The 27,503-nt window shown below is 44.5% G+C and overlaps 1 protein-coding gene across 1 annotated transcript in view; it reads right to left on the bottom strand.

The window, feature by feature from the left end:
• Nucleotides 1-25,797, bottom strand: part of KCNJ5 (potassium inwardly rectifying channel subfamily J member 5) — a 36,845-nt gene extending 11,048 nt beyond the window's left edge. The window contains exons 1-3 of the mRNA XM_030538212.1: nucleotides 25,620-25,797; nucleotides 21,118-21,183; nucleotides 10,403-11,349 (exon numbers count right to left, since the gene is read on the bottom strand). Coding sequence (XP_030394072.1) covers nucleotides 10,403-11,342 — 940 coding nt within the window. The 5' untranslated portion in view covers nucleotides 11,343-11,349; nucleotides 21,118-21,183; nucleotides 25,620-25,797. The remainder of the gene's footprint in view (nucleotides 1-10,402; nucleotides 11,350-21,117; nucleotides 21,184-25,619) is intronic.
• Nucleotides 25,798-27,503: the final 1,706 nt, after the last annotated feature.

Genomic DNA, 27,503 nt, shown 5'->3' with positions numbered 1-27,503 from the left:
TTGTAAATCACAGAGTCCTAGATTGTCAACATTTATTTAGGTACTTTACTCCCATTGAAATCAATGGAAGTTAGGTGCCTAAATACCTTTGTGGATCTGGGCCTTAGGCTCTCAGTTGCCTATCGGTAAAAGGGGAATCATGATACTATCCTACCTCCCAGTGGTATTGGATGTATTTTAAAGATGGGGAGATGCTCAGATACTATGATAAAGGGAGCCATGTAAGCACCATTAGGCATGTTAGTGATGATAATGTAGTAGTCAGGCCTGTATATTTGCCTGAGATCAAATTTTGGGTCTTGTTTGCCCATTTAACTTTTAATATTTTTATAGTCTTATTAATATGTGTAAACAAAGAACAAAGAATTGTGTGTTGCTTCTGCCCAGACAGATGGGCTTACTACGAGAAAAGATAAGAGATAGAGATAAAGTGTTGCTGGTTTTGGTGGGAATTTAATATACAATTGCCTTGACTCCCATCTCGAGCCTAGTCAAGCATAGTCAGGAGGGGCGAGGGGATGGGGGGAAGGAGGTAAAAGAAACACTAAAAGCCAAAGAAATGCTGTCCCTGACTGAAGCACGACCTCTCTCCTTACCCCTCCCATGGGATACAAAAGAGGTGATACCAAAGCCCCCTGACTCAAGACCTTCCAAAACGGAACATGACCATAAATTGTAAGGAGTGGGACCAAGGGCAGGCACTACAGGTATAATTATGCCTGCTAAGGAGGGGGGAGCTGGGACACTGGGAAGAAAGGCTCTGTGGTGTCTGAGCTATGGATATGCTTGCTTGGAATAAACATTGCATTGCCTGCACTTAGGACTTCAAGTCTTCTGCTTTCTGTCTGTGTTGCAAGGACCAGGGGAAGGGCAAAGGGAAAGCCCTTAACAAGCACCTAAAATAGTTCAGCAAGAGCACTCCTTTCAGGGCAAGTCAGTGGTAATCTAGTTCTACTTCATTCCCACACCTCGAAGCCAGGGATATCAAAGACAATTACAAATATGAATTAGTTTACATCACAATACCCATTTTGTGAGAGGAAGGTACTATAATGCCCTTTTTATTGATACTCATTTTGAAGAATGAAAATGATCCTTTGGATAAGCAAAAGCAACCAACAGGCTAGCACTAATTTTACTGTGTTTTGCATGCAAAGTTTGATTACTTTCAGGACATGAGACTGAAATGCAAATCTCTCAAATTTCAAGCTTCATTATGATTATTTCACACTGTTCTACCTTGGCAGGAGGGGAATATTATTCTATCCTTTTTAAAAATGGATGAACTGGGATGCAGAAAGAGTGTGATTTGCCCAAGGTCACACTGCAACAACATGAGGAGTAAAACCCAGGAGTCCCAAATCACAGCCAATTGCTCTAACCATTAGACCATCTTCCTTCCAACTGTGTCTAAGTATAGTTCTAGCCTTTTGAAACCATGCGTTAATAGGGTATTGGGTCACTGGATTAATAAGTCAGCTCTATTATCTCTAACCGTCTATTTAATGTAAGGGTGGGGGGGAGTCAAAGAAAATCAAGTGAACATCAGTGGTGAAATAAGATGCCTCCTGAATGTCCAGTGATCACCTACCATCATATTAAGGCAACAGCACCGGTAGACAAGGGGGCATGGATCAGCATTCATGTTGCGTTCCCCGTCAGTACCTGGACCGTGGAAGCTAATGATCCAATCAGCGGACCAAATTTGGAGATGAATCCTGGTCATGAGCCATCTGAGGCACATTGCGCAGACGCTAAGATGACAACAACTGGTAGGCACAGAATGAGGTTTGCAAGGTAGCTATATTGATAAATCAATCTTTGGTTAATTGTCAGCAAAGGAGGAGAGGAGGATAAAAAACGTGAGGGAAGCAAGACTCAGCCAGAAAGACTTATAAAGATACGCAGACTCCATCATAGGGAATGAAGGCTTAAGGGGAAAAAGCTGGGCTCTTTAATGGTATCTAATTGAATCAGCCAAGTCGTTCATCTCACAACTCAGATGAATCTGACTGCACGTGGGGGATTGGCTTTTGACTGCTTTTTAGTCTCTGGCAGCATTGCTTCATACTCTCTCTCTTCTATTAAGCAATGAAGAGGTCAGTGGCACATTCATGTTTATGGCTCACAACAGGTCAGCCTAATTCTGTCAGTGGACTGGGGCGACCAGCTTTGGATTTTTGTTGCCATGGGGTGGGGAAGAGAGAAAGAAAGAAAGAGCATTGAAAGCAAAATTGTATGGACTTTACAAAGAGATTCCTTCCCATTTTCTTCTCTTGCAAGTTAATTTTGGACCAACCAATCTTGACAAGTATACCTTTAAGATAAGGCAAGGGAGAATTAATTCCCTAAAGTCATTGCTGTGCCCAATTCATTAAGCTAGTACTGAGTATAAGTGATTCTGTGGCTTTCAAGATGCCCATAAAAGCAGCACTGGATGCTGGAATGCGTGTCACTTGTATTGATTTAGCCCCTGCTGCAGTCATTTCACTCAGGAAATAATCAACACAGGTCTCCCCAGAACTGAACCTTTCTCAGGTGTTTTCAAAGCTCTGGAGCCAGTAGTGCCAAGGCACACATACTGATCTACATGATGCTGCTTTAGATAGGACTAATGCTACAGCAAGCGAATGTGTCTGATGGAAATGTGGCAGGGATGAAAACTGGAGGGTGAGTAGGAATTAGTGGTTAATTTTTTTCCCCTACAGCTGGTTGAAACTTTTGGCAATTGCAATAAAGTTTTTCCCCACAAAATGTTGATGAAAAAATATTCACTATTGTTTGACCAGTTCTAGTTATGTGCTTATACCTCTAGCCATTTATATGGTACAGTGGTCAGGCTTGAAGGGCCTGATTGTCAAAGGTATTTAGGATCTTAAAAATTCAGCTAGGCACCTACTGGTGTTTTCAAAATCATCTCATAAAGATAGGCACCCAAGTCTCATTGACTTTCAGTGTCAGGGAGGTGCCTGACCTGCTTTGGGGTTTTTGAAAACCCCATTAAGTGCCAATGGGCATCTTTAGGCACCTAAATATCTTTGAAAATCAGTCCTGAAGTGCTTTGAAAAAATGACTAAATCAATATTACCTTCTTCCTCATCCGGTGGGTGTATATTCAGATATGCTGGTGATTGCAGTGACCTGAAGAATTGCTCAGCCCACGTCCAGACTAACCCGCGGCATCGGCGGGTTAAAATCGATTGCTCGGGGATCGATATATCGCGTCTAGTCTGGACGCGATGTATCGATCCCCGAGCGCGCTTACATCGATTCCGGAACTCCATCAACCCGAACGGAGTTCCAGAATCGACACGGAGAGCCGCGGACATCGATGCCGCGCCATCCAGATGGGTGAGTACCTCCATTTTAGAAATTCGACTTCAGCTACGTTATTCCCGTAGCTGAAGTTGCGTATCTAAAATTGATTTTAATACCTAGTCTGGACGTGGCCTCAGTGCAGCTGGAAAGCTTGTCTCTTTCACCAAGAGATGTCGGTCCAATAAAAGATATTACCTCAACCACTATGTCTCTCTTGCAGGGACTAAACTGCCACTAATTTGTACCCATGCCAGCCAATGCAGAACCAACCCAGTTCTGGGAGAGTGAGCTGCAGGCTATTCCTTCTTCTGCATCATCAATACAATGGTTTAGTTCTAATTAGCTACATCTGTCCCCCACCCCCCACCCCCTGGCAGGTTAATAGGATAACACAGGTGATAACAAGGGCACAATTTGGCCTGCTGCACTTCTAGTGCTGACAGCCATGTGTGAGAGGGAAAGAACCCAGCATTGCTCTCGGATCCTAGATTGAGTAGGTAGCACTGGCAGTTAGAAATAATGGGGTGGGATTTTAAAAGCAGGATCAGGGTGGTACATACTCAGGCCTAGATCCTCAGAAGTATTTAGGTGTTTAAGACGCAGATAGGTTTCAGAGCAGCAGCCGTGTTAGTCTGTATCCGCAAAAAGAACAGGAGTACTTGTGGCACCTTAGAGACTAACAAATGTATTTGAGCATAAACTTTCGTGGGCTTGCATCTGATGAAGGTGGGCTGTAGCCCATGAAAGCTTATGCTCAAATAAATTTGTTAGTCTTTAAGGTGCCAAAAGTACTCCTGTTCTTTTTTGAAGATGCAGATAGGTGCCCAGTGGGATTTTCAAAAATGCCTGTCTCCCACTGAAATCAATAGGAGTTAGGTGCCTAGGTGCTTTTGAAAATCCTACTGGGTCTTTAACTGCTTCTTCAGGTATCTAAATACCTTTAACATTTGGTCCTCTGCTCCCATTGACTTCCAGTAGGAGCCATGTCTCTAAATTCTTTGGTTTTTTAAAAATCCCAACCAATGTTTTTTGCTCTCCCTTTAAACAGAGCGAATTGCTCTGCAGTGATTGAGAAACCATAACCATTGAGCCCTATGGAGGTGTCATTTTTATAGTTCTCTGAAATGTGACTGTAGAAATGAGGACTAGCAGCTCTTCCCATCTAGTCTAACTGGAGCAATTTTGTATTCAATAAGCTTCCATGTAAGCCAAAAGTAAGCTAATTATTAATATGCCTGTCTGCAGTGCTCTTTTCATTAGGTCTGGTCTCTCCAACATCAACCTATCTACCACTGACAGGTTCTAGCCTCATCTCCAAATATCAGGCCACCTGTATAAATACTGTACCTAGCAATCAGCTGTAACAGGGCTAACTTTGTCACTGCGCTAGCTTAGAATGCCACCCATGTCAAGCAAAAGCAGTATATCAGGAAATAAAAAAGAAGGGATCCAGTTACATTAACAGGGACCAAGTATTGTTCATTTGTCTATGCAATATTCTAAATTGAGTTCAGTTCATTCATTCAGTTCCTAATAACAAGAGTTAATCTCATGTAAATCACAAGGATGACCATTCCTGGGCAAAGAGAACAGGAGTACTTGTGGCACCTTAGAGACTAACAAATGTATTTGAGCATAAGCTCATTCCTGGGCAGTTTTAGCAAAGGCCCCAAACTAGAGATACACACTGCATTATTTCAGGACACCCTGTTCTGGTGAGATGTCTCCCCACCAATCTACACGTGAGCCATACAGAAAGCCACCTGGATTCTGAATGCTTTAGTCAAACCTTGGCGCACTCTGACGTCTGCCCAGCCCTAGCCCCAGTGGGAAGGGCTCTTCCAGCTCCATCTTTTGGGTTTAACAGTAGATACGGCACTGTCTCCTGAGACAGGAGTAATTAATTTCCATAGATCCGAGCTCCTTAATGTCATTACACCCAGGTCTGGGCAATCCCACTGGGAGAGGAGTCCATTTGTAAAGCAATCCAATTCCTCTGCCATGCTTTTCATTTTGAGGTTGTTACTGGTAATGACTTCCTTTTGCACATCATTAGCAGTGGCTGAGTTTTTTGTCAGAGGAAGTACAATCTAAAGCCGCAAGGTATCTATTGAACCAGGACTTCATAATGTTAATTTGTGATGGGGAAATGGGCGCTGGGCCACTGAGGTACTTCTAGGTATTAACCTTCAACTGCAGTGCAGGGCTCTCTTTGATATCAGCGAACCCAGGGCTACCAACTAAAATTCCATTATCAATCTCTCTCCTCTATAACACTCTGAAATGCTGTTATTTTTATAAGGCCCAAGAGTGCCTAGGTGAGGCACTTGATTTGCGTTTTGTTTTACAGTGCTGTAACTGTATTGACATCAGCAGAGTGACTCCTGATTTACATTGCCGTAAATGAGTGGAAAATTGGGCCTGGATTCCTAGTAGCTATAACACAGTGTTATTCTATGGCACCCTTACACCAATGAGACACACAACTAACACACTACACTACAGCCCAATACACTAGATATGGTCCCTAAGCAGAATCTGCCATTCCAATTCTCATGAGCTTTGGTAATGTTTGAATCCAGATCTGCATATTGGCCTATCTCTACAATGTACTGCTGGTAAAAGAATACCTCCTAGTAATGCTCCATTAGCCCTTGCATGCATTGCAAATAGGTTACACTGCTGCCAAGTAATCTATTCAGGACTACCTTCAAACTGCTTAGAAGCTGCAGCTATTGCTGAGGGCTGCTACCCACTCGAAAATCAAGGAAAGAAGCTAGAGAAATCATCTGTGCTTGTCTTTGTCCTGGTGTCCTGTTTACTTCTGAGGTGTGGCTGACAATTTTGAAAGCCAGGGATGGTCTGGGACCCAGCGGTTTGAGGGATCGTCTTCCTCTAGGCCCTGTTGCAGCGAAGTCTGCCCTGGTAGGTGACAATTGCTGAGTTCTTGGAGTAAAACCTTCTAGGCCAGTGATTCTCCACCTTTTTGTGGCTCAGGATCCATTTGTAAATGTTTATGGCCTGTTGCGACCCAGCAAATAGTTTGGGGTTGGAAGCCCTGGTGTGGTTTTGGTCAGGTCCTGTCCCTGATGCGTGTGTCTGTCTGAGCGGGGGCTTGCATTCTGTCTGGCACTCACCCCACAAAGGTGGCTCCTGCAGCTCCTGTGCTATGGGGCTGACTGGGCTTTGCTCTCTGATCCATGCAGTGCAATCCCCATGGCTGTACTGCTCCTCAGTTTTGTCCCCGGCACTCTGATTGGACCAAATTTGTGTGAGTGGAGCTGTGACCTGGCTGATGATGTTGCAGAGCCACTCACTCAAATTTGGCCTACCCAGGCTCCCATCATTATGACGGCTGGGCCAAACTTGAGTGGTGCTGGGACCCAAGAGGGAGGCGAGTCCAGTCAGCCCTGTGGGACAGGAGCTGCCACACACCCCTCTGAAACGTTCTGGAGACCCAGTTTTGGGTCCCAACCCATAGGTGGAGAATCCCTGCTCTAGGGAATTAAGGAGCCCACTGGTTGTGAATGGCATGATAGCCATAAACGGGAAGTAATCAAACTAGTTTGCAGCTGATTGAGTGGGATGGTTGGAACTCTTGGACCAGCTCCAGTGAACCCCACATAGCTCTGCCAATTTTCACCAGCGAGTTGCTTGCATCTGTGCTAAAGCACACTCTGAAATAGACAGCCAGTGCTCTCCCATCTCTGGGACTGTCTGTGCTCAGAGATTTGGCAGGGTCAAGACACAATGCAGTCATATTTAATTAGTGTTTCATTGGTTAAAAACCTGCTTATTTGTCCATTTGAGTATTCCCAACACAATTATGGTAACAGTCATCTCTGGGGGCCACAGAAGTGGCTCTTGAATGCCACCAGGGAGGGAGGGGCGAATTTCATAGAAGTTAAGTATTCCACCCCTAGCTCCCTTAAATGTGGAAGTTAAAGCACCAAGTGGTATGGTGAAGGTTGTTTTAAGAGTCAGGAATAACTGCACTCCATTCAAGCACCACTAGTAAGGCATGATAGTAACACTGGGGCAGGTAGAGAAACTTTGCAGGGGACTCAGGTTAAGTTAAAAAGCCCTCTCTGGCACTTCAGAGTCCATCTGTACAGGGCTAACCCTTCCCCCAAACTCATTCCAGTCACCAGCCTCAGGCCTCTCCTGTGGCTTAACCCCTTAAACACCAAAAGGCTGATCTTCCTATAAACACACAATACTAGCGGTGGCTCTTCTGCCTCCAGAAGGCTTGGTCCTTGCTTCTAGATAACAATGCCTTCCTCTCCTGATATTAGGCCAACCACACTCTAAGGCCCTGAACTTACCAAGGCTCAGGTGCATCTCTGCTTTCCAACCTCATTGAGCCAACTCTGAATTTCCCAGCTGGGACTTAATTCCTAACCCCCCATGCTGCTGGCTGGGTAGTGCCCCACTTCAGGCTACACTGGTGACAGACATGGATGCAGATACCCTGTTCCAGGGAGCATTGAAAGATCTGCCCTGCCCTTCACAAGCACTTTAATATTCAGAAAACCCCTGGGGTGGGGTAGGCAGGCATGTCTCCCATCTGATACTGGATCCCAGAAAGGTTACTTTATGGACCAAAGATTATACTGAGAGTCAGCAGAACAGCCAGATATAGACACCTGGGCCTGGAAGCCTCCAGCAGAAGAATGCCAAGAATCAAACCCAGGTCTCTTAAAACCCAGTTCACCACTCTAACTACTAGGCCATGGTGCCAAACACTCAGTTAAGAAGAGAATGTTGGGTAGAGGGCCCCAGATGCTCTCCTCCAGCTCCCTCTGGATGGGAGATGAAGATAGGCCTTTAGCCAAACATTTCAGAATGTTGAACGTCCAAGTTTGCTTTGACAAAGCACACAGGAGTTCTTCTCCCCATACTGGGTCCCCCTTCCATGCTTAGTGTGATGCCAGCTATTAAGGTGAGGTAGGAAGAAAATGACATGGAGACAACTGTTATGCAGTATTATAGTTGTGTTGGTCCCAGGATGTTAGAGAGACATGGTGGGTGAAATGACGTCTTTTACTGGACCCACTTCTGGTGGTGAGAGAGACGAGCTTTCCACCTTACACAGAGCACTCCACAAAGAATGTGCCCTAGCAAATGGGTGCATGTATATTTAATGTTGCATAGGGAATCATCAGGAACAGATGTTACAGTAGCCAACAAGTAGTCACTTCCTGTGTCCCAGGGAGTTCAGACTGTTTCCAGTCCCTGTGATATAAAAGGACTGCATCTGCCTTCTCATACTTACTGGAAAGTGAAACAGGGATTTAAAGACACAGAATAATTTCAGGTTGTGCTACAAATACTTTTGCATTCCAGTTTTGGGAATAACTGGCCGGGAACACCTATCCACGAGAGGACACTGGGACTCAATTGATTGACACTGGGTGACACCCGATGACACTGCATGACACTTGTCTGTTTTCTGTCTCGCTGCACCCTCTTCAAACTCTCCTTGAGAAAGTCAGCGCTGCTTTTAGCTGCAGATTTGGCACCACACATCCATGTGCAATGAGGCTTTGGCGTGGAAAGAAAGCTCAGCCAGCCATATCTCTCCCATACTATCTGTTACATAGTGCTGTTCTGTGCTGTTTAACAGCTGCTACATTCCACCTAGAGGTGGTTGCACTGTAGTAGGGGGGAAATGATCTGTACAAACTCTCTCTCTGATCCTCATTGAGATGTATTTTCTGCATAATTGTAAAGAGGTTTGTGAATAAATCAAGTATCTTTTATCACGTACCTATAATGTATCATGAGATAAACTACATACATGCAAATAAAGTAAATACAAATTAATATTCATTACAAGTGCCATTTTAGACTACTGACCCTCAATCCAGATGGAAAAAGACCCATGAAGTCAAAAGATGAGGTCCCCAACCAAACCCTCAGCTCCAAAACAGGCTGAACATAGGAGTGTTCAAAATCAGGACTTTGTGGCTGTTGGGCCCCCTCTCTAATTAGGTCACGTCTAGCTAGTGCAGAGTTGATGGTTTCCTACAGCGTATCCCCGTGCTTTGCTCAGTCTGGTTTAAAATGACCCAGGGAACAAACCTCCCACCAGTTCTCTTGGGAGACTATTCCAGACTAGAACATAATAATCCCCATTTAACTCCAGCTCTGCACCTGTTGTTCCAACACACCTAATGATTATGCTTGACACACACAAGAAAGCTGCTATGCTTCTGAGATGTTTAGTTTAACCCAGCTGGTGAAAATGTAAAGTGTAACAAATATCTACTCTTCTCATCCTCCATCAGAGTGGTGACTGATGGTAGAGGGATCATCACTGAACAGTAATACTATATATCTAACATAGCTCAGTCATGCCTACTTTAAGAACAGGATAGAACTGTGACAACAGTTGTGGTTGAACCCAGGACTTGCAGAACTAAATGCCTCAGTCACAACGACTTGAGCCAAAACATAACAACAGCCATACTTGTTAGATCAAAGGTCCATGTAGCCCAGTATCCTGTCTTCCAAAGCTGGCCAATGCCAGGTGCCCCAGAGGGAATGATCAGAAGAGGTAATCATCAAGTGATCCATCCCCTATTGCCCATTCCCAGCTTCTGGCTAATGACTTCCAGCAGAAGAATGTCAGGAATCAAACCCAGGTCTCTTAAAAATCAGTCTATCACCCTAATTACTAGACCACAGTAGCTTCTACACAGTTAAGTAGAGAATGTTGGGTAAAGGGCCACAGAAGCTCTCCTTTAGCTCCTTCTGGATGGGAGCCAGAGATGGCCTTTTAGCCAAACACTTCCGAACATTGAAAGTCTAGGTTTGCTTTGAGTTGTGGAAAAAGTACATGGGCATTCTTACTTCTCCCCAAACTGGGTCCCCCTCCCATGCTTAGTGTGATGTCACACAGAACCCCCTCTTGTATTTAGAAGCTGTATAAGACTCATCTCACTTATATGGACCAGCCCCTGGGAGGAGCAGGGGACAAAGACCCATATACTTAGCCTAGGTGTCATTGGCAAATATTGACATTTTAATGCCAGCTGCATTGTCTTTTTGCTCTGTGCTGGTTATTTTTGGCAAAGCTTACCTGTTGCTTCGACCATTCCTTCCAAGATGACCACAATTTCAAACTCCTCCTTCTCCAGCTGGGCACGGGACATCTCCCAGAAGGGGCTCTTCTCATTGATTTCATGTGAGATGATGAGTGGTGAAACCAGGAACAGCCTGTCGTCCCCTGTATCAAAGCCCACGTTGATATCCGTTTGGTTCAAGGGGATAAACTCCCCTTCTTTGGTCTGTTTGGACTTGATCAACTTGGCTCTAATTGAAGCCTCAACAATGTGGGAATTCCGGAGGTCCCCGACCCGGAACATTAGACAGAGCTTCTCATCCCTGATAGAAATCACTGCATTGTTGGAAAACATGAGGGTCTCGGCCCTTTTCTTTGGTTGGCTGATTTTGACAAACATGCACCCTACCATGAACGCATTGACAATGGAGCCTAGAATAGCCTGAATCAGGAGCAGTATGATGCCCTCAGGGCACTTTTCAGTGATAACCCTGTAGCCGTACCCAATTGTGGTCTCAGTCTCAATGGAAAACAGAAACGCGGAGACAAATCCACTGAGATTTTCAACACAGGGGATCCAGTTCTCATCTTCGAGATGGTCCAGATCTCCCCGGATGTAGGCAATAAGCCACCAAATGAACCCAAAAAACAACCACGTGACAGTATAAACCATGGTAAAGACAAGGAGGTTAAAACGCCACTTGAGGTCCACCAGAGTAGTGAAGAGGTCGCTAAGGTACCGGTAGGTTTCATGGACATTTCCATGGTGCACATTGCACTTGCCACTCTTCTCCATGTAACGCTGGCGCGGCTTCTTGATTTCTGCTGCCAGGAGACGGGTTCGGTCAGTCGCGATAGGGACATAGTCCCGCGGCTGTCTGGGAAACTTCTTGGAATCCATGGGTGTGACTCCAATTTCCATGTCCTGGTTCATGAAGATCCTAGAATCTCCAGCCATAGTTGGGCTAGGGCGGGGTAAAAGGAAACAACATTTAAGACATCGGGAAAATAGCTTTGCCAAACGACTGCTGCTGTCATATTACACAAAGGGGTGATAGCACATTGTGCAACATTAACACCATATTGAAAAGCTTTGTCTCCTAATCATAGAATCTGGGCACAAGTGCATCCTGCATTAGAAGAGCTTTTTGGTAGGGCCATTCCCTTCTTCTGGTATTTTTTATGCCCCTTTTAAGGTTAAATAATGATAAGTAATTATTTAACACCTTCATCATTACCTAATTTATAGAGAATGCTCACGGCGTGAAGCAGGAGTGGTGAACTACTTGCTTTGAATGGCCTCTTTCCCTTGGTAGTAAGTTTGCACGTATCTTGTTACTGATTTGGGTCAATACTTTTAATAAAAGCTCTTTAGGGTTCTTTTATATAAGGCAGGGAGGGATGAGAAGTGAAGACAATTTGGACATTTTCCAAAGGGACTAGTGATTTATGGTGACTCAATTTTTGGGGGGTCAACTTAAGAGACCTTGAAGGGGCTGGTTTACAGAAAATGCCGAAAGCTAACCGTCGGCAAAGCAGACATCTTTGAAGGCAACTCAAGTTAGGTACCCAAAATCACTAGTCACTTTTGAAAATCTAGATTCTTAGATATCTTCTAAAAGGCCCATGATCTTTGTCAAAATCTTTTTTTGACTAATTATAAATGGATGATGATATGAGAGCCCGTCACTCCTGTCAGGTTACAATGTAAAACCACCTTCACCGAACATTAAAATTATAAAGTAGATATTGCTTTCTTTAATGGAAACTATTTCTTCTATTGAAAATCAAGAATTCCATCTTCAAACTCCAGGAAGAGAAAGTGTTTCCTGAGCAGAGCTGCCTAAGAAGCCTTCAGTATATCAAAGAGAAAGAGTAGCAACATTCTCCATGATATGCGCTCTCTGCAGCGTTTTTAGCAAATCTTATTAAAACCTAACCAAATCTATTACAGTTCTATCTTTAATCTTCTTATGCATCTGCGAATGGGAAGAGGTACAGAGATACAATTAAGAGTGTCTTGGGAAAGACAAAGCTTAAGGCTGAGCAAAGTGGTTTCAGTTTTTCAATATAAAAAGTATTAAGGGTGGGTGGGAAGGCAGCAGGAAGACAAATAAACGAGGCAGCAAATTTCTGCTTCCACTGTATCGCAGCCAGTTCTGCAATTCCCAGTGGGGAATTTCTCTTACCTCTTGTATCAAAGCTACATAAATCAACCAAAATCAGCATTTCCAAAAAAGCAGCCAGAGGTTATTGATGGAGCCATGTCTACTGGTTCACTACAGCATGGGTGCCAGTGATTGACCAGTCACCTGAGTCAAGATAGCAACCTGCCTTTGTAGTTAGAGCAAGAGACTGAGAGTTTAGACCTGGGTTCTAGTCCCACTGACAGCAAGTTGGCTCCCTCAGCAGAGTTCTTTCTATATGGGAGAAGGAGGCACATGAAAGGGAGATTTTACTGTTACCAGGTGTCCCCCTCTGCAAAGGGGGAGAAGAGAAATACTATTATTGCAGCTATAGCCAGTCGGCAGCTGGACCCAACTTCTCCTCTGACATCACTTACCAAACTCTCCTGCCCTCCCAGCATGGATTCATCAGAATACCCAGCATTTCAGAGCCTGCCTGGTGACAGCCCCCGAATGCAGGGGTTGATATGACCTTTGGTGGGGGACAGTGTGATGTGAGTGAGATGGGAGCAGCAGGGGGTTGGCAGCTGATAGGGATGAGGGAGAAATAGTGTTTTGACTTTCTGTTCCGGAGGGAGGGGGACTGGGTAGTGATGACTGGTGGCAGAGTGAGCTATGTAGCTATTAGCCTAATGTTTTCTGTGTACTGCCTCTTTAACTCTCTTGCAATGCCAGATTTGATTCTCTGACGCCTTGCATAACGCGTGTCCATTGACATCTGTGGCCAGTGTGGGTGTTAGAATGGCAGGGTCCATTTACCCTCCCCTTGTAAATGCCAATGCCAGGTGCAAGTCTGTGGAGAATCTGCATAGAAACAGAGGTTCAGTGCAGTGGAGACCAGTGTGTTTCCTCTGCACCTGACAGAGACTTTCCCTTTATTCTTTCTTTGCTTGCCCCCTCTTTTTTTTTTATTAATCTAAAAACCTAATTATTGAAACTCACAGGTTCTGGCTGCCTGAGGGGTGTGGAAATGGAAAAAAAAAGAAGTGTCCACGTTATAGGCAAATTTTTGCATGATTTCAGTCAAAAAAGAAGCTGTGCTAAAGACAATACTTTTAGTTGTTACAGGTATGTGCTGTCAGTGACACTGAAAGAGAGCACAGCATAGCCCAAAACACACAGATATGAGTGATCCGATTCTATACAATGCAAGATAGGAAACGATCAAAATCTGATAAGAAATCAAAATCCCTGCAACCCTGCCTCATGAAAAACAGCCTGGAGAGACGAGCTGTTAATGAAAGGACATTGAAACCTGCCATAAGCAAAAGCACCCAGGGGACTGGCAAAAACTGGTTGCTAGGACAGCTGGCTTTTTAACTACAAGTGAAGTGAAATTGTTTGGGAAATCTTGGGGATACTTAAAAGAGAGCCCTCCAAGCAGAAGTGTTGCCTGTTGCAGGTGAACTATACTGCCCATTTCACTGTAATTAGAATTTGTCCTAACATTTAATCTTCATTTCCTTAGTTGCAGTTTAAGTCTCTTCTAGCTGAGTGATACAAGTAATGGACCACAGTCCTCTTCATGTAGAAGATTAATTCCTCTTCTTAAAGGAAGAAGCATGATCTAGCAGTTAGAGCACAGGGTTAGGAGTCGAGAGACCAACCAGAGTTCTATTCCTGGCTCTGTCCATGACCAACTTGTAACCTTGAGCAAATTGTTTCCCCTCTCAGAGGCTCAGTTCTCATCTGTAAAATGGGGGATTAACGCTACTTCTATTTCTAAAACTAGGCAAATATAATTGTAAGTCTTGTAGGGAACCTCCCCTGACCACAGAGGCTTGAAATTGCCCATTTGTCGACAAAACATATAGCAAAAAGGGAGAACGGTACAGATGTAAATTTGAATTCCTCCTTTATTCCTCAGACATAACAGCCCTCACCATGCACACACATCCCCCCTGGTTAATGGTAATTGAGTGCAAGCAGGCAAGGGAGAATTAGCCTTCAGTTTGTGAAGCACTGCTCTCTCTCTAGCAGTAGATTCAGAGATTGGAACTGCCTCTGATGGTCAGTCACAGGTACCACTATGTTTCACTGCCACTTACTGTCCTTGGTTAAACAAGGCCAGGATAATAAAAATGTCACTTTCGTACAAAGCCACATGCTCCTTTTAGACAAGTTGCCGGAGCTGCTGCAAAAGGAGATGAGAGTTGGTGCATTATCAGTTCGGCAAAGAGGCCTTTTATCAGGCTTATCAGTATCGCTCAGCTTTTGCGCAGATGCCAGACTTGAGGAGACGAGGGGGCACTAAGGGAAAGGATCTTGGATTTGCTGAAATAGAATGAGATGGATTTTAGCTGAACTTCAGAGGGCATCATTTTTCCATGGCTGCTTCCATACAGAGTTGATGTACCTCTTGCACCCCCTGAAACAAACACCCCCAAAAGTCAAGAGCAGATTTCTGTTTTCTTAGCAGGGTTAATTTTTTGTGTGTGTGAAAAATTTATGTCAAATTCAGATTTCATTAATGGCAATGGGAATTTCATCATTAACTTCAATAGGGCCAGGTTTTGACATTTTTCTTGGAGGGGAAGGATGGTTAAGGCAAAAAGAGACAGGACTCAGGAGAGCTGGGTTCAATTTTTACCTCTGCCAGAGGCTTCCTACGTGACCTTGGTTAAATCACTTAATCTCTTTGTGCCTCAGTTCCCTCTTTATAGAGTGAGGATTATACTTCTTCCTTTCTTCCACCCTTTCTTCTGTCTTCACAGTTGGACTCATGACCTTTTGGGACTGTTCCTTACTGGGTGTTTGTACAGTGCTAGCATAGTAGGATCTTAATCATGGCTGGTGCCTTTAGGCACTGTGGGAATTATTTGTATAATATTATTATTAATTATTATTATTATTATTAATAATCTGGCAATGTATTGTGTGAGAATCCACAGAATCATAAAAACAGAAGGAAAATCTAAACAAATCCCTTTTCTCACCTTACTACAATGGTAAGCCAAATTGGTTTTTCCTTAACATAAACACATCATTCAAAACTCTCCACGGCCATGTGAACTGTCTGTCCTCTAACAATAAGATGTTTATATTTATAAAACTACCACCCCTTAGAGAACAGAACTGCCAATCTCTGTTCCAGAGGGGTTTGGAATAGTGGGCCAGGGACCTGCAATGTAGATCAGGACTGAGATGCACTCATAGCTGCATGGGAGCTGAGGGCTGGTTCTGCAAGTTTGGATTGACATGCATTAGCAGAGCTGTGTGGAGCCCCTGACTGGAGTTTCAAGGGATTCTGCAGATCAGGACTGTGGTGTATCAGCTCAGTTGTGTGGATGCTGCACCTGTCTCTGCTATGCCTCTTTCTAAATTCAATCACTTCAAAGCTGTAGAAGCCAGGCAGCACAATAACAATACAGGAATGGAGTCTGAGAGAGAGGCCAGGGCAGAGGGACAAGCAGCCAGTCACCTACAGTAATAGACTGCTGGATAAACACTCTGATAGAATGATTATTACTGAAAGAGCTGTTCTTTTGCTGCCCTTCTGCCTGTGCCACATCAAATGCAGCCATAGCCTTCAATCCATAGACTCCACTGAGATGCAGAGTCCCTTCTTGTTACATCACAGCCATCAAATTAAAGTACCTGACTGAAGGAGGCCCATAGAGGTGGATCCCTATCACCAGGAACAGATAGACAGATTTGCAGGCAAATGGATTGAAACAGAAGAGTTCAGAGAAGGCAAACTGAGCAGAAGCCAGAGTGGAATGGAGGAGTGCCATTAGGGACGGATGGCCCTTGCAAATCTATTGGGTAGTGGATGCATGCTAGAGAGATGATTATTGCCAAATGGAGCTTTATTTCCCTGAAATAAGGTATCTTTCCATTCACTTATTTCATTTATTGCCTGTACTTCATGAGGGTGAATCTGTCTGTGGCACCTAAGTGTAAGTACATGGGAGAAGCAGACTGACCTGACCGACCTTGGGCAAATCAATCCTTTTCCCTATGCTTCTATTTCCCTATCTGTAAAATGGAGCTAATGAGACCTGCTTCCTTTGTAAAGTGCTTTGAGATCTGTGGATGAAAAATACAGTGTAAGAGCTACTCTGCTGTTATTAATAGACAAAGCAAAACATTGAAGAAAAACCAGATAGCAGGGAAACTGACAGCACTTCAGTGATAAACATGCGGTTCAAAGCACAGAAGCTGAATTACCTTGTCTCTCTCTCCCCTCCCGCCCAATAATTCCTTTTCAAAGTGTAATCTCACTCAGCACCAAAGTATCAAGGTTCCTTTCATTTCCTCTGAGTTTTCATTAGCTTGGCAGGATCACTTTTCTAACACATTGACAAAACTGAGTGCCGACTTACAATGAAATTCCTCTGGGGCTGCAGGAGATACCTACCCACGGAAACAAAAAGGGGGCTGATTGATGATTAGTTGGCCAGCTACCACAGGAAGTGAGATGGCTTTGCTGCTTTTTACAGAGCCAGGTTGATGACTGCTTGTCTGCTCAGAGTTTGTTATCCTTAGGAATATTGTAACACAGGCTGTTCGGTCTTTCAGAAAACGGGCGGTAAGAAAATTTGTCTGGGCAGAAAGTTGGCAGAATATGGGGAGAGACGAGGTTTATGGGTAGTTACACTTCTTTGTCGGTATGCTTCCTGTCTGTCTAGCCCTCCACCCAACACTGGATAATCAGCATGCTAATATTCCAGAGCTCTTTTGTCCTCAGTCAGGTTCCAATATGGCCCCGTTGCCATAGTGTTTGAGCACCTCACCATTTCAATGCATTTATCCTCCCAATACCTCTGTGAGGCTGGGAAATGCTATACATCTCATTTGACAGAGGGGGAACTGAGACACAGAGAGCGTAAAGGTCTTGCCCAAGGTCACACAGGAGGCCTGTGTCAGAGCAAGGACTTGAACCCAGGACTCCCAAATTTGAGGGCAGTGCCTTGAATACTGGCCCTCTCTCTTTTCCTTCCACTAAATAAAAGCCCCACGGTTTTTTATATGGCTGAAAATTGTTTTGAAAAATCAAGGCAACATCTCCTGTACCCCATGGAGAAGGGACCTCCCTCCTCTGCTGAATCAGAACCACATAAACCTAGAGCATCCCTGACAGGTGTTTGTCCAACCTGTTCTTAGAAACCTCCAGTGATGCAGATTCTACAACCTCCCTTGGAACCTTATTCCAGAGCTTAACTACCCTGAGAGTTAGAAAGCTTTCTCTAATATCTAACTTAAATCCCCTTTGCTGCAGATTACGCCCATTACTCCTTGTCTTACCTTCAGTGAACATGAAGAACAATTGATCACATAACTTCAGCTGATCATATATTATCTTCATACAGAATGCCCAATGGATTTCAGTGTTGTACACACACAGCTCTAGCTAACGATCTGTATTCACACCATCTTCCGCAAAGATCCCCTTAGTTCTCACCTGCAAGCAAGGTCAGGACTGATTGGTCTGGGTATGGGAGAGCAAGGGAATTCCAAGTGCACGTGGTCATGGAAATTGCCCACGTTGCCATGGGAAGCGGTGTTGATTGTTGAATAGGTGACGCTTACTCTTAAGTCAATACTGAACCAACGTCCCAGATGGCTAAAACAGAGGCACAGAATGCCTGGCCCAAGACCAAACAGTGATTCAATGGCAGAAAGGTTTTCTGAATTATCCTGTATAGAATTTAATTGAGTTATACTCTTACTGTAGACAACTTCAGTTGCTCAATGAAACTTGTAATAATTTTCTATGAAACTCTATAGATTTTTGGAGTAATTTCTATAGAGCTTTCTACAGCATCTCATACCCACTAAATTAGATAGGCTTGTTTCACCAGAACTGCTTCAGAAAATTTTACACCAATAATGGCCTCTGCCTAATTAGACTAGGGGCCAAATCCACAGCTGATGTAAACAGTTGCATCTCCATCAGCTTTAACAGAGTCAAGCCCATTCACGCCAGCAGAGAATCTGACCATTGTCCTTCTATGAGACAGAACAAATTGACATCTTATTTTGATTGCTAGGGGTTAAAAAATTCTGTTTTTACTGATAGCTTTTTGAAAAATGGAATAAACTAAAAAAATAAAATCTGTTATTTTATTTCTATTTATGCCAGCTTTGTGGAGAGTAGGAGGGGGCTGTGAATGCATTTTTCCAGCAGGAATTAAAGCATGAAAAATCATATGTAAAATACAAACTTGTGGGTGTATTACAAATATATGAGGTTGCTCTAATAAAAATACAGCGAAAGAGTTAACATTTTAATGAAAAAAATTGTATTTTTCACAAAAGACAGAGACTGGGAAATGCTTTCTGAGCTGTTCTAATGACCCTGCAAGCAGCCTGTGACTTAACAGAGCGAGTGCTGTTTTATATAAAATAATGACCAGAGAGCATGTCGTTACCATAATATAAAGACCAGGGAGTGTATATTGCCTGGTATAATGACTGGCTCAGTGGGACTGTAAATATTGCAAGGGGTGGATGGGGGAATGTAATTATTACAAAATAGCTAAGTGGAGAGTGTGAATAAAACACTGTATGATGAGGGATATATGCATAAGCTGATGTTCAGAAATCCTTAACTGACTCTCTGATATTCAGTTGATGATTGGCTCCCCATAAACCAAACCTGAAAATAAGCCTATTTGATCCAGCATTATTCCAAGGAAGTGGTTCTCCCCAGGGATGGGCTTTCCCTGGAGCAGCTCCGCTTCCCATATACTTGTCCCACTATCTACTTCTGGGAATGCCTGTTGCCCTTCTGATGTCTTTGGGTGGCTGCTTTGGCAGTGCCAATGCCCCATCTCCCAGCTCATCATGAGTTACTGACCATCATCCTGTTACTGGCAGTTCATGTTCTCTGGATGCCCCAAGACAGAACCGGGTTAAGGAGTTCCCCTACCCAGGATATGGGGAAACCCAAGCCAAAGGGCACAAATACTTCTGCTGTTGAGCACATATATTATTCAATTCTCCCATCCTCAACAGAAATCGAGAGTCACTATATAATCCTGCACCTGCTTGGAAAACAGATGATAATATGACCGCAGCTTAGCACTTCTACAGCACCTTCCTTCTGAGGACTTCAGAGATGAACTGGCTAAGCAATGCCTCCACCCCACCCTCCAGTGAGATAGGATGGTACTGTTATCCCCATTTCACAGAGGGGGAAACCGAGGCACAGACAGGTGACGTAACCTGTCCAAGGTTACATAGCTGGTTAAGTGTCAAGATGCGGATGGGACTCAGGTTTCACTGCAAATATCTAGGCGGCTCTTTAGACCAACAGGAAGGGGCTGTCTCTAACGTTAAAAGGTTCTGGGGCTGTGCAACTGGGCTGGAAGACTTCTGAGACTGGGATTACTGATGCAATTCAGGGCGTAGGGGAGAAGAATTGAGGCCCAGAAGTTAGACAACCTGCTCCACTTCTAGACTTACTTACTTGGCCCGTCCAGACAGCTAGGGAGGATCCAATTCATGGTGGAGAGCTAGTGCCAAGATCCAATTTCACTTCTCTCCGCCCTCAAGCTTATTCTGCTGTAGTCTTAGCACAAAATAATTTCCTTATCTAGGGTGCAGGCCCTGTTTGCTAGCAGGATTTCAGAGCTGGGAAGCCAGACTGTCAGCTCTTTAGGGGAAGGACCATCCTTTTGTTCTGTGTATGTACAGCACCTAGCACAATGGGGTCCTGGTTTATAACCAGGGCCCCTAAGAGCTTCAATAATACAAATATTGAGTAATAATACTAAGTAACCAACCCTGTAAAGGCCAGCTTAGACCCTGGCCCTTGACGTCCCGCCCTGGGTCAACCCCAAACAAATCAAGCTAGCTCCAATTGCTGCTCAGTCAGTCCTGTGATTAGCCCTAAGACATGATTCTGCTGGGAACTGGCTCAGAAGTGTTGGAGCTTTTCTGATTCCCAGGCAGTGACACTCAGTTCACCAAGGAGTGAAAAATAGATTGAATAAAAGTTAGGACGCTAGGTCAGTCCAGCATGCTGGAAAACAGCCAAGCCGTAGGAGTCAGAGTGCCCTGGGCAGTCACCTCAGACAGCCAACAAACAGGCCACCCTGATATGTGGCATAGTCACATATGTCCACAGAAGCAACTGGGATTCCCCAGGCACTAAACAGCCTCATGCACTTTAACAACAACAACAACAACAAAGCAGAGGCTAAACTCTAGCTGCTCTTTGAACCCCAAATGAAACAATAAATGCCCTAAATTTACAGTTTAACCTTTAACCCCAGGTGCAAACTCAGAGTCGCTCCATTGGCTCCAGGGATGGGCAGTTCCTCTCTCTCTGGTCCTTATACAATGCCTCACAATTTACCCTCATAACACCCTTGTCAAAGCTGACAATGGCATGTCCAAGATCAGAATCTGGCTCCCATCTTCCCCTGGCAGTGAGACAGCACCTATTTACCTGTTGTCTCCCTCATGTGGCTGTGTAGAGCATCCTTGTGCTTAGCTGATCTAGGAACCGGTCCACTGAAGTCCTCCTGCCTTCTGGGCAGCAGCCAGAGAAGAGAGAGAGAGAAAGATGGGAAGCAAATAAACAACAGGGTAACTTACTTGCTAACAATGGCTCTGCATCAGTCTTGCTCCTTCATGCTTTTGGGGGAGCCGGTTGAGACAGAACTGGGAGGAAGGTAAAAACAGTCACTGGAAGGGCGTCCAGTCCATGCCATCACCAGAGCATTAGGGTCTTCTTATCCCAGGCTCTTCCCTCCCTACTGCCTCCTTCCTGGTATTACAGAACATTTATGTTGTGCTGTGGATTTAAGTGCACACATCCTCTGCCCCTAGCCATCCCAGGCCTTTGCTGGCTCTGACAGAGATGCCATGGTTCCCTAGACCACGGTGCTACTTTTGCCTGTTAAATCTCCCTCTCTTGCCTGCTCCCTCTCTCTGGCTGTGTGTAGTACAAATGAATTCTCCGAGTAATAAAGCTACTTAAAGGGCCAGGGAAGGGAGGAGGGAGAAGAGCTGTGCACATGTGATCAGGAGCATCATCTGTTCTGAATGAACAGGAAAGGGAAAGGTGGCTGAGAGTGAAAGCAACGAGGGGAGGGAGGGGTTTGGGCCACGTCTTTGCACAGAATAGGCCAGTCTGGGGAGGGGTTGGCGGAAATAAGAGGCTCCTTCATTTCCTTGGCAAAATGCAAAGGATATTGTGCTCCCCTATCAACTGCATGGTCTTTGCTCTCCCTGCTAATTCTGTGCGTGTCTGCGACCCAATGCATATGCATCACTCCTCTCTGTCTGCAAGGTTCTGAGCTCCCCCATTTCCTGTGCCCTCCTCTGTTGTGATTTTTCTTTTTTTTAATCATGCAAACAAAGGCAGATCTTTAAAAGTGAAGGGCAGGGGAAATGCAGTAGCTGGAGCGCTGCACAGCTATCAGAGAACTCGTGTGTGTTCATCAGCTCTGTGAAAAGCATAGTGGGTTTCTCTTCTGGGATGGATCAAGGAGTGCAAAGGGGAAGGAGGCAGAGGGAGAGAGTGACTCTCTGGAGCTTGTCTTTTGCGTGTCAACTATCAGATTATTGCACAAGGAGTCGCCCTGCAGCGGGGGTTCCCTCTGGCCAGCTAGATCAAGAGGCACATTCCCCATGCTCCCCCTGGCCTGCTTGCTTCCTTGGCTTTGATTTGTATAGCCTTCATTTGAGAATATCACTAAGTTTAATAGGAGATTTTATCTTCTGGCAAGCAAATGTCAGGCTTGTTGCAGGTGTCCGACTGAGGCCTGGAGACTGAAGGGTAGCCACAGAACAAGTCACGCCAGCACAAGCTTCCCCATTGTGCGCCTCAATCCTGGCCCCAGAGCCCCACTTCATTTTTTCAGTCCTGGGCTCACATACTTCTCTCTAAACGCATCTCCTGCCTGAGCTTCTACACTCACTGTTATTCCAGGCATTCTATCCCCACATAGCCCTGCTGACACACTTCTGCCATGCCCTGCAGTATCCCTTGTGCTGCTTTCGCACCGAACTTGCAAACTCCCCTGAGCAAAACCAGGAATTTTCTCCAGTGGAAAGTCAGATCATGTCACCACGTTTGCAGTAATGAATAAAAGTTGCGCTGCTCCCTTCCGCCCCATGCTGAACTTCCCTTTTTTTCCTCTGCAGAATTGTGGAGGCAGGATGGAAAAGCATTTTGCTCTGTTTGCAAACCTCCCAAACCTTGGCCATTGTTTGTTGGTTTTGCCAGCAGTAAGAATTCTGTGTGGGCGTGTGCTACCGCTGCTTGCTAGAGCTTAGCTGCCGGGCAACTGGCTCTCAGTCTCCCAGTCCACGTGGACACATTTCCCTTGTGCTGTTTAACTCCTCTTTCTTGCTGCCAAACATCAGCAGGCACCAGAAAAAAGCACTTCCTCATCCAAAGCGTAAATGTCACGTGCAGTAATCCCAGGTTCAATGGCATCATAAGGAAAGATGTGGGCCTAGATGGTCCTGATGTGAAGAACATGTCCAGGAGATATTACCTCTGGAAGAAAATCCTGATCTCCTGTTTTCTAGCAGATGAGACTCGCAGGGACTAAGGGCCAAATTCACATATGAGTATAAGTCAGTCTACAGGGAACGCGGGATGGAGCAAAATAGACTTTCCCTGACACTCAGATGCAGTAGGCCAACTTGAGATATGTGCTGAGTTGTAAGCTACACATTAGCAAGTGGGTGTGAGTCTAAGAGAGTTGCGTAGGAGTCTAAGCTGGCATGAGGCACGTGCTAAAGGGCCAGGGAATGCATAAGATGGTGCAAGGTAAGAATTGCCATCCTACTTTCATTTACACCATCTTATATCTTCTATGTAAGTTATACCAGTTGAAACTCCCTTACACATTGGTAACAGCTGGTAAGTGGTCTAAGAGAAACAAACAGTGGAAGAGCAGGTGCATTTATTTATAAATCAATCCTGAATTTGGCCCCGGTCAGATATTCTCCAACAAATGTTTTTCCTTTGGAAAACACCAATTCATTAAAAGCAGAACATTTTGCAGAAGTATGTTGATTTTAACAACATTTCATTTAGGAAAAATCCCAGAATGTAATGCTCCCATTTTCTGTTTTGAAACAACTTTTGGTTTCAATTGCTTAAAATTTTGTATTTTATATAAAACAACATAAAAAGTCAAAGTTGAAATAAAACATTTCAGTTTTACCAAAATGGAAAAGTTTGATTGATTGAAAATGATTCTTCCCCCCCCCCCCCCCCCCCCGAATTTCAGTTTGTGGGAAATTTCAATATTTGTTTGTGTTGTTTCAGACCAATTTTTTTGTGGAAGTTTTGGAATTTCTTGCAAAATGGAAAATCCCGCTCTAGTGTGCAATGCATAAACCCCTTCTTATTCAACCCAAAGTCAGCCTGGAATAGTATCAGTTTTGAAACTTCAAGAAGTGTTGGCTACACTAATTAATAGGAAATACTCGCAGCTTTAAATAAAGCTCAGTAAAACGTGGATCAGCGGTAAACTCACTTTGTTTCCAGTTTTGTTACCAACGTTTTAGGACCAGTAAAAGTGAAAGAATGTTACGTTTTGCATTTCACACCACTTGGACAATGAGACTAGTTAGTTGCACCTCCATGCACTAGGCCACTGTTATGATTTCTGGGATGCAAACACTGCAGAGGACTCTTTAAATCCATGCACCACCAATAGCAAAGCTGTTTCCAGAGAGGTTTGAAAAGCACTGTTAATGAAAATTCTCTAGTTATTATTAGGCTAGAAGTTAGAACTCCCATCTGTTAGAAAACAAGAGATCGGCTGTCCCTTCTGAGATTTAACATCTGCTGGGCAGGTTCTTCACAGCAAGACCTCCTTTTACCATCTAGGTCCATGTCTTTCCTTATGATGCCATCAAAAATTGGATGCATGAAGTATTAGGTTATTAGCTTACAGAAACCTTTGTTTGGGGCCTAAATTATCTGATTACCGCATTTAGAGTCAAACTTAGCCTATTGGAAAAAATGCTGAGCAACGATACCTACAGTCCTATTAATCTGACATGTTTGGAAGACATCAAAAACTGGATAAAAAGAAGTGGGCCCAGGTATTTGAGAAGCAACTGGGAAATGATTCCTGGGGAGACCTAACCACACCGTTCAGTTTAGGAGAGGCTTTGGTTTAAAGCAAATGGAGTGGATAATTTGGGGCATTCACCTCTGTAAACATCAGCCTCCTTTGATGGCATCTGCCTTCAGATTATTAACATGGTCCACAGCTTCTGGATATATAAAGTGCCACAGGTGTGAAATGTCTTTTTCTCATCTACAGCTAGCAAGAGGACACTGCCCCCTCCTGTCTGATTCAGACTGCTGCCTGGAGGTGGCAAGTGCGCGAATCGCCATGGCTCGTCGCCAAAATGCTCTGTAGAGGCTGCCCACTTTTATTACAGTTAGTGCAGAACACAGTCACCCATCCACACAGCAACATAGGCCATGGAGAACCCATCTGCCCAGCACTCCACTCTCTGCGCTGACATACCATTCAATACATAGCTGAATTCAAGGTATCAACCGTTACCTTCAAAATCCCTCTATCAGACTGGTTCAGGTTCCAGTACCTGAGCATTGCCCTGCATGATCATAACCTCCCCACCCTCTCCATGGCAGCTACATTGAATTGGAACCATCAGCCCTGGAAGTAAGAAAGCCATGGATGCAGAAGACAGAGCTTTCCCACCAACAGGCCCTGAGTAGAGCAATCCCCCCCACTCCAACTCACATACCAGTAAGAATGCAAGTGTTGTTTATGTAGGGATCAATGCTCATTAAAGACAACCTTTGCACATTCCTTGCATTAACACTGAATAGTTTGCATTATGCATGTGTGACCATTGACTTTTGATGAGAGAGGCCAGCCCACCCTGGCTAGATATGCTGCAGAAAGAGGCAGCTCCTCTGCAGGTAGGTGGAATGTCACAGACAGCATATCAAAGGAGCGGGACCCTCCTGAAGTCTTGATACAGGTGAAGCAAGATCTCACACCAGAAATCTCACAGACAGGATATGCATGTATCCAGCTGACCCCATATTCATAATCCAATGAGATTTTATGTAAAATAAAATCACTTACCTTTGCAGTGCCTCCCCTTTTCTTCTGTGGCAGGAGTTATGTTCTCAGAGAGCAAGTTCCTAGTGGGGATGGAGTGTTGGTTCTGCCTCTTTTGGGACCAGGACATGGCTCCGGATGCTGTTGCCAGCACAGCGCTGAGGATGGTGTCACCTTCACACAGGCATCAGCTCTCCTTTTTTCTAAAAAACCTTTCAATAAAATTTGAAATGACCTTTCATGCTAGGGAAAGCTGCCAGACTGACTGCTGTGGAGCGAAGGGTCCTTTATATCCACAGAGCCAACAGAGCATGTGCAGCATGAAGATGTGCTTGCAACATGACATCCCCCATCAACACACCTCAACTCTGAACCGAAGGGACCCCCTTTAAGGGTGAAAGTGGGCTACAGGCTCGATGGCCCATTCAGTCCTCGGATTCTCTGCTGAAAATGCCAACAACCGGACCAATGATAGAGCTCTTTCTGGGACGTGGGCCCCTTCCCACCTACAGCTGGACTCCGACTGGCCAGCCTAATTCACACTGTTTTGCATGAGCGATGTGTGACTGCTTTTAGACAGTTAAAATAAAAATCTTCCATCTTTCCAGCTGGTTCCCACCTTCTCCCTGTCCACAGACTGAAGCTCTAGTGATTAACAGGTAGCGCCATCTGCTGGTGCTATGTGATGTTGACACTCATCTTTGCCCACAAACAGTGATGGGGTGGCTTGGGTGGAGGATGGGGGTGGGGAGTGGGGGCATAAGAGTTAAACTGAATGGGAGCATGAACTAGCACAGCTCCCGCTCTTATCCTGGCTCGGGGAAGTCACACTGGTCCACAGTTCCACCTGCCCCATTGCTTTGTACAGTCAGAGCTAAGTGTCCTGTTTCAATCCACATTAATGGCCTTTCAGAGTCTATTTCTCTACTTTAACAACTGGATGTGGGAGCATGTGCACAAAATTTGGACTCTTTGGGATTGATTCTCTGCTCACATCCATTGGTGTAAACTCGGGGAGTTTTCCACTGATTTCAATGGAGTCACTCCCAATTTACACCAGCAAGAGACCAGAATCTGACTTATTCTCTGGGTATTTTGGCTGCCTGAGGCCACATGCTATTAAGTAAGTGATAGCAATGGGGTTGTGCCAAATATTGGATCGATCTCATCTCTCAGCTTTATTAGGTGTGCACCCCAATGCCAAAATGTGTGTGTTTCATTTTGTAAAGGCCTCAAGGAGCCATTCATGGGGCTGAAATTGTGGGAGATCATGGAACTTTTAGTTGCTGGAAGGTGAAAACAGCACTACAGAACAAGCCTTAGCATCATTTTGGTAAAAGTAAATGGCTCTGAGGAAATAAAAATAAAAATCTCCAAAAATCAATCACAAACACCAGTTTTGGTTTATTCTGGTTCCTGTAGAATTCAAATGATATGGCCAGATTTTTATGAGCCTTCATTGAGATGGGCAAGACACTCCCCTCCCCAAGGCTCAATCACACATACACCAGTCATCCCCCTTGATGAGGACAGACTGTCTTATTACCCACAAGGGATATTGTTCAAATCTGTCTCTTTCACGGGCACAGGATCTGTAGCTTGCTCTGAGTCAGCTGCATCTGTCTGAGGCTTCACAGCTAGCACAGGGATAGGAGAGTACTGGTGCCTTGAGGAATCCTTTTAATTTGTTATGCAATTTGGTCTCCAGGAACTAGAGATGTCACTCCTCATTTGTCAGTCATTAACCTGACATCATATTGAAGAAAAAAAAAGGATCAGAAGAATCAGCACTGGACTCTTAGATCATCATTTCCAACTCCCATCTCCCTCAATGCACTTGAATGAGACTGAGGTTTCAATGAAACTCACAGGAATCTCAGCTAAGTAACTGAAAACTAAGTGGCAGTC

The sequence above is a fragment of the Gopherus evgoodei genome, chromosome 19 (assembly GCF_007399415.2).
Source record: "Gopherus evgoodei ecotype Sinaloan lineage chromosome 19, rGopEvg1_v1.p, whole genome shotgun sequence".
In the NCBI taxonomy this organism is placed as follows: Eukaryota; Metazoa; Chordata; order Testudines; family Testudinidae; genus Gopherus; species Gopherus evgoodei.
This window is presented reverse-complemented; position numbering and strand designations above follow the sequence as displayed.